The sequence below is a fragment of the Myxocyprinus asiaticus genome, chromosome 38, assembly GCF_019703515.2.
Source record: "Myxocyprinus asiaticus isolate MX2 ecotype Aquarium Trade chromosome 38, UBuf_Myxa_2, whole genome shotgun sequence".
Classification (NCBI taxonomy): Eukaryota; Metazoa; Chordata; class Actinopteri; order Cypriniformes; family Catostomidae; genus Myxocyprinus; species Myxocyprinus asiaticus.
The window spans coordinates 8,566,698-8,575,065 of NC_059381.1; the positions used below are offsets into that span (position 1 = coordinate 8,566,698).

General features: G+C 35.3%; 2 protein-coding genes across 9 annotated transcripts in view; one reads left to right on the forward strand and one right to left on the reverse strand.

The window, feature by feature from the left end:
- The window catches only part of grin1a (glutamate receptor, ionotropic, N-methyl D-aspartate 1a), a 32,009-nt gene extending 25,175 nt beyond the window's left edge, over window positions 1-6,834 (forward strand). For all 8 annotated transcript variants that reach the window (XM_051677066.1, XM_051677071.1, XM_051677072.1 and 5 more), the window contains one exon: window positions 4,793-6,834. In XM_051677066.1, the coding sequence (XP_051533026.1) occupies window positions 4,793-4,861 (69 nt within the window). In that variant the 3' untranslated portion in view covers window positions 4,862-6,834. The remainder of the gene's footprint in view (window positions 1-4,792) is intronic.
- LOC127428617 (transcription factor TFIIIB component B'' homolog) overlaps window positions 1-8,368 on the reverse strand; it is a 169,498-nt gene that overhangs the window by 118,043 nt on the left and 43,087 nt on the right. The window lies entirely within an intron of this gene.

Sequence of the window (8,368 nt, forward strand, 5' to 3'; positions counted from 1 at the left end):
TAAGAGCAAATCCAAAAGGTTTTAGGACCTAAAGAATCAGGGAATTTGAAACATGGTTTTATACCAAGGGCAGTTTTGTTCCAAGAGGAGGGGGCGCTGCACAATGCCTGATGTTTCTGGGCTGCTTCTCTTCCTATTGCAACCTCTGGATGTGGAGTGTGTGGGTGGAAATGTGTGCCTAATTTTTTGTGTGATGTGTTTATTTGTGTGGGTGTGTGTGTGTTTCTTGCTCTCGTAACCTGCCTGATGTGATTGATTTGACCAGTCTCCCAAAATTTTGCGATGTTTGTTCCCTTCGAAGGCATGCTTTGGTGTTGTGGTGTTTGATCAGAGCAACCGATACCATGCAGACTAACTTTTCTCGTTTAAACAGCAGAGCTTCCCTTTCAGGGTTTGGAATCATCAATTAACAACAACTCTCTTTTGTTTTATTTAAGGTCCTGACAAAGATGATTTAAAGGAATAGTTTACCCGAAAACAAAAATGACCCTCATGTTTTTCTAAGCCCGGAACGCTACATTGAAAGTAGACAAAGACCAGGGACTGTCAAGCTCCAAAAACGACAACACGACAACATGACTTTACACTTAAATTGCAGTCTGTTATACAGCTTTAGAAGACTTAGCATATACAGGTTTAAAATGACATGGGGGTGAGTAAATGATGACAAGAGTTTCATTTTGGGTGAACTATTCCTTAATAGACCGTTATACAATCAAGATTTAAGTTCTTTTCCCTTCCTTTACAGCAAGTTCTGTATAAGAGCATCAAACTGGTTTTGACATCAATAGAACTCTGTATTTTTGAGGCAAGGAATTGGACAGCTGTACAATTTGGCGTCCACTGTTCTGTAGTGCCAATACCAAATCATCATACCCCTTTAGAATAGTCACTTTTGTTTTTTGTCTTACAGTCTGAAATAAAAACCCATTATATAAAATATTTACAAATTTTACCTTACAACATTTAAGTAACGAAAAAAAGGCACCCATTCCAGAAATGTGTTAAAGATGAACAACTAGAATAACAGGGTTTGAAAAGTGATCATACACCTGGATTTAATACTTCGTAGAGCTACCTTTTGCTTCAATAACAGCCATCAGTCTGTTTGTGTTACGTCCCCTAGGGGTTAGGATGCAACAGATACAAGGGAGATGTACCTCCTTGCACAACCGTCAGACCAAAACCCAAAAATAAGACAAAGATCATAAATCAAATATTGGCTTTATTGGAAGAAGTGCTTTTAGAATGGAACAAAGCAGCAGGTATTTTGATTTCGGGGTGACCCCTGGCCCAAAATAATAAACAAAACAATTTGGAAAGAGAAAACAAAAGAATAATTAACCTTGGTGAACCACCTGCACATCTTTAGTTGTCGAGCAGAATGCCACAGATTTTCCTCAAGAATTTGGGTGCATCAATTTTCCCTTCAATCCTGACCAACTACACCCCCACAACATAATGCTGCCACCACAATGTTTCACAGTAGGCGTGATATGTTTTGGGCAGTGTGTAGTGTTTGGTTTTCTCCAAATATAGCGCTTGGAGTTCAGTCCAAAAAGTTACATTTTTGTCTCATCTGACCATGGAGGATTCTGATGCTGCCATATGGCGCAAGGAAGAATGGGCAAATATTCCCCAATCTAGGTGCACAAAGCTAGCAGATAAATATCCTAAAAGACTGTCATTAAAGCAAAAGGTAGCTATACGAAGTATTAAATCAAGTATTACATTTTTTTTGTTACTTGAATGTGGTAAGGCAACATTTGTAAATAAAGCTGGAAATAAATTGATGTTTAATTTCAGGCTGCAAGACAAAAAGTGACTATTCCAAATGAGTATGATTTTTTTTTTATAGGTACTGTACATGTACACTAGCAGAACACTCAATTTAAAAAAATCAGTCACAGAGAGAATCCTGAATGAAGTTTACAATGGTGATAAATAAGAAAAATTGGAATTTTGGGATGGTGGGGTGGTCAACGGTTAAGAAAGGACACTGCAATCTATGTGAAAAGAGAAATACGGTGTAATCATCCAGTGTTTAATCATCCTTTTATTTTGATTTCAGTGTTGCCTCTTTCTCTATATAAATGGATGTATATGGATTTATAACTGTTGACGTCCCCCACATGATGTACATGCTACACAGCCTCTATCTTCCTCTGCAAGCATGCAATATATCTGTTGTAGAAGTAGAGACTGTGTTTTGGTTGCCCTAGTAGAAGTAGTTGCATTTTTTGTGTGGTAGTGATGATACACACACTTTGTTCTGAGTCACTGTCTCTTTTGCTGATCCACTGTCTCTCACCAGGGGGCACTGTGGGCTTGATTTGGAAGTGCCAACAGCAAGCCTTCTAAGTGAACATAACAAGAACTCTTTCATGCTCTCTAAGCCGTGCTAAGGGCATTCTTGATGCAACACCAAGGCTGGGAAGAAAAATGCCTTCCGGTGTCATCAGAAGTATTGCTGAATATATCTATTCTGCAATATGATGATGATGATGATGATGATGATTTTGACGATGAGAGTTTTCGCCTTAGAATTTGTTTGCATCTTTGATCTTATAATTTATAAGAGGCTTAATTAATTGCACTGCCATTGCAATAAAAACAGTAAGCTATAAAAGAGGACACATGCTAATTACTAGTAATGTATATATTTATATATACAGTAAATGCAAGAAAATAGTTTCTGTACCTGAAGCTCCTATTTTTCTTACATGTACAGTAATAGACAATACGTTTTCGTCAGAAATTTGGAATCTGACGCTTAAACACCCAAAAATGCATGTGTCCTTATTTGTTGCAGAATATTTGTTATTCTTTAAAAAAAATAAAAATAAAAAAAAAGCAAAGCAATCTAAAAACTCATTTGCTGCTGCTTTTCCATCCGTATACCCATTTCTGCTTATTGAATATTGATTCCTTACACACTGTTATCAGACTGCACATTGCAGTCAGTCGTGATTGACAGGTTGTAAGATAATTGAACTTTATTGACAAAAGCCATTTATGGTTTTGACCCAATTCTGTAAAGCTCCCACAGTTTAACCAAAGAAGCTCTCTGTGCCTCACTTTCACAGTTTTGCCACAGCAAGGATCAATTTAAAACACATTATGAAATTATACCGTTTGATTGAATGATATTAATTTAACTGTCCTTGCAGTTGCAACATGTCAAGCCTCATTGAGAGACATTTTATAGCTTACAGAAATGAAAAATGAAAGCCATTCTGACTGGGCACCTGCATGTGGTTGGGTGTTTTGCCAGCCCAGCACTGCAGATGACCATGTGAGAAAACAGCTTGTTGCCCTTCTAACACATCTACGCTGGGAAAGATGAAACAGGAACTTCAGCTGAATGAGATTTTAAATCAAAACTGAAAATGCTGATATAGATTTAGAATAGCCCCAAGAACTATTTGGACATCTAAGTCACAATTAAAAATATATGAATGGCATTGCATTAGATATCAAACAAAATATCAAACCAAGTGGTATGTTTAAATAATGCTATAGCTTTTCTTAAAACTAACTTTTCTTAGCCATTTTGCAATTAGGTACTTGTGTGCACAGTGTGTTTTTAGGATGTATGAAGTTAGTTCTCCTCAAGTTCACACAAATGTCCCTGCAGAGTAACCAGAGGTGCAGTTTAACATAAAATGAAGACAAAAACTATTTGGACACTTTCTGGTTGTCCAACTTACCGGAACATGTCCTTAAGTTTGACAACCAGAAAGTAAAATAATGCCAGTTGGTTTGATATTTTGATATTTTGCTCTCTAATGCAATGACATTTCATACATTTTAAAAGAATATTCCGTGTTCAATACAAGTTAATCTCAGTCGCCAGCATTTGTGGTATAATGCTGATTACCACAAAAATCTATGTTACAGTGAGGCATTTACAATGGAAGTGAATGGGGCTGATTTTTGGAGAGTTTAAACAGAAATGTGAAGCTTATAAAAGCACGTACATTCATTTTTCTGTTAATACATGTGTATTAATTAAGCTGTAAAGTTGTGTAAATCGTCATTTTAGAGTTTTAGTGTCTGTGGTGTTACGTTGTCATGGCAACGAAGTTGTAAAATTGGATATAATGTTACACAAAAAAGATTAACAAGTGTTTAAATCACACCAAAATCATGTTAAAACACATATTGTATACATTTTGTGGCAACACTTTTGAAACAGTGAGTTTTTTTTATGTTTACAGATTGGCTCCATTCACTTCCATTGTAAGTGCCTCACTGTAACCCAGATTTTTGATTTTTATAAGAAAATGAGGGACGAGACGAAATTAATTTTTGTCGTTTGAAATGCTGTCGATTGAGATTCGCTTGTACTGAACCCGGAATATTCCTTTAAGTGTGGCTTCCTTTTTGGGGCCACTGTAGCTATAAAAATAGATTAAAACAAAAGTTATTGGGTGACCTAAAACCATCTCACAGTGGAGACCCTGTTTCTTCCATCTTTTAATATTATTCTGAATACCTCCTAAGGCAGCAGGACAGCTGCAAGAACACTTCTCTTTAAAATATTTATAAACCTTTTTGGATGTAATAGCCTCAACCTTCTGAGTCATGCCCTAAAGGCAGATTAAGTTGACATCTGAAAGATGGAATGTTTGAGTCATCATTTTGCATTCACTTGCTACGTGCTGCCTTTGGGGGTAAAGAAGGAACTTCGTCTGGGCTATGGGGGGGGGAGTAAAGGTAATAGGTGCACTAATATTCTTTATGTGTTTTCTACCTGTCTCTCTCTCTCTCTCTCTCTCTCTCACTACAGCAATTCCCACCCACAGACATTACGGGCCAACTCAACTTGTCTGACCCATCTGTCAGCACAGTGGTGTGAGGCAAAGAGAGGGAGAGTTTAGAAAGTGATAAAGACATGTTCATTCTTTAGAAACAAACAAGATGGACCTTGAGGGGAAAAGAGTTGTATTCCCACTCCTCTAGATTTGCACAATGGATCCATCACGAACGAGAACAACTGAGCCAATTCACTTTTATGGGGAGCCAACAGACCTCTTCATCAGATGCAGAACCCATCAGTATGGCCGACTGCAGGGGATGGCATGCCACTGCAATGCAGTGGAGTGCTGCGAACACACAAACACATACACCTTCACAGCTTGATACTAAACTTATTATACATTATACAGTTCTGAATAAATTTGTTCTGTTTATGTAGAAACATTTCTTAATAGTATAGTGATTATTTTTATGTTGATTAAGTGGTTTAAGTATTGTACAGTATAATTTGATTACAATTATTTAGAACAAACAGATTTCTTCATTTGTAGAGGCCGATTCTAAGGCCAGTATTTAACAAACTAACTAGTTGTAGTAGGTATTAAGTTTAATTCATCATTTACATATGACTTTGAAACATATTTATCTACTTTAAACATTTAGTTTTACTTGCTTTTTGTTTACTGTTTTCCATTATTTGTCTATCTATAAAACGAAATATCAGCCAATGAAGTGAATTCAAATATCATTTTCTTTGCCCATGAGAGGAACTTTTTTAGCCAGCCAACCCTAAGCATGTAATATGCATGCAAATTTATTCTTCAAGTCTTATGGTAAACAAATATATACACATCTATAAATCATCCACCCTCTTCCCAACATAAAGAATTGATACAGCATTATTAATGTTTAAAATGTAATATTTTAGGTCTGATAAGTGGATTATTGTACTTTGCACACCACTTTATTACAAACTCTCCTTCCATCTACCCTAAATGTGACATCTTAGAAGAGTTCTTCCTCTTTTAAAGTCCTTATGCAGTTTTTCTCAGCTTCAGTCTAAAGGGTGCATCAAAGGGCCCGGTTTTCCATCTAACTAGCATTTGGCCTCTCACGCAAACCATCTCTATGTCATCCTCGAAGATGAATTTAGAGACCTTTTACATGAGAAAACCCCAAGTGCTGTCCTACTTTTGATTCTGGTGCTACAGTTTTTGTATACACCTATTGGTTAGATGTAAAAACTGGCCGTTTCCCAAGTTCTGGGGTTGAGAAACATCAACAAAGCTGCACTAATAAAGACTGCTTACTGTAAATGTTCACTCACTGCTATTTATATAAACTGTGGAAACTCCCCTGTAAGAGATATCACTTATCTAGCACTTTAATGTGAATTTTGTCAGAAGCTATATGCATATAGAAATTATGCAATTTGCCAAATGTTGATTGTAATATTCATACTTGATATGAAAATGCACATTTGAGAATGCGAAATATGTAAAACTGTCAGCTGTTTGTTTTTAACAAATCAGTTCTTTTTTAGTTGTCATATGGATATCAAAACTGAGATTTAAAAAGATTTATTTCAGAAATATAAGCTCAACCTTGTCAAACTCCTCCTGTACATACATTCTCTGTTGACTACTATAATTTCAAATGGGCTTTTGCTTTTACTGTTTTTAAACTGACAGGTGTATAACGGTATGTTTTTCTCAATGCTTGGGTCAATGAATGTGGTTTGTTGAAGGCCTAATCAGTGTAAACTTCTTGGACTACTAGATTGTCATGTGATTTTGAGAAAATGTTGATAAAAAGGAGTGTTTTTATGAGAAACTGTCACATTGTAAATGACACACACACACACAGTCATTCAAATTATGTCACATATCTACATGCATAAACACACATATACTGAGAGTTAGTCTTATTCTGTGTGCTACATCTATGTTCAAGTTAATTTGAGATATTTCCTTAAATGAAAACATGTTTGCATTTTGAAAACAATATATGTATCTTTACCTAGCATATCTGTGTGTGCCAATAAAATTGTGCCATGTCAGCTGCAGACCACAATACACTGTTTGTCTTCACCATATTTTATTAAATCAATTAATACACATCAGAGATAGATAGAACAATAGAACGATAGATAGAACGACAGATAGATAGATAGATAGATAGATAGATAGATCACAGAACGATAGATAGAATGATAGATAGATAGATAGATAGATAGACAGAACGATAGATAGAATGATAGATAGATAGATAGATAGATCGATAGATAGATAGGTAGATACAACGATAGATAGATACAACGATAGATAGAATGATAGATCACAGAACGATAGATAGATAGATAGATAGATAGATAGACAGATAGATAGATCACAGAACGATGGATAGAATGATAGATAGATAGATAGATAGATAGATCACAGAACGATAGATAGAATGATAGATAGATAGATAGATAGATAGATAGATAGATCACAGAACGATAGACAGAACGACAGATAGATAGATAGATAGATCACAGAACGATAGATAGAATGATAGATAGATAGACAGATAGATAGATCACAGAACGATGGATAGCATGATAGATAGATAGACAGATAGAATGATAGATAGATAGATAGATCGATAGATAGATAGGTAGATACAACGATAGATAGATACAACGATAGATAGAATGATAGATCACAGAACGATAGATAGATAGATAGATAGATAGACAGATAGATAGATCACAGAACGATGGATAGCATGATAGATAGATAGACAGATAGAATGATAGATAGATAGATAGAATGATAGATAGATAGATAGATAGGTAGATACAACGATAGATAGATACAACGATAGATTGAATGATAGATAGATCACAGAACGATAGATAGATAGATAGATAGATAGATAGACAGATAGATAGATCACAGAACGATAGATAGAATGATAGATAGATAGACAGATAGAACGATAGATAGATAGATAGATAGATAGATCACAGAACGATAGATAGAAAGATAGATAGATAGATAGATAGATCGATAGATAGATAGGTAGATACAACGATAGATAGAATGATAGATAGATCACAGAACGATAGATAGATAGATAGATAGATAGATAGATAGATAGATAGATAGATAGATCACAGAACGATAGACAGAACGATAGATAGATAGATCGATAGATAGATAGATAGATCACAGAACGATAGATAGAATGATAGATAGACAGAACGATAGATAGATAGACAGATAGACAGAACGATAGATAGATAGATAGATCGATAGATAGATAGATAGATAGATCACAGAACGATAGATAGAATGATAGATAGATAGATAGATCGATAGATAGATAGATAGACAGATAGATAGATCACAGAACGATAGATAGAATGATAGATAGATAGATAGAACGATAGATAGATAGATAGATAGATCACAGAACGATAGATAGAATGATAGATAGATAGATAGATCACAGAACGATAGATAGACAGATAGACAGAACGATAGATAGATAGATAGATCGATCGATAGATAGATAGATAGATCACAGAACGATAGATAGAATGATAGATAGATAGATAGAT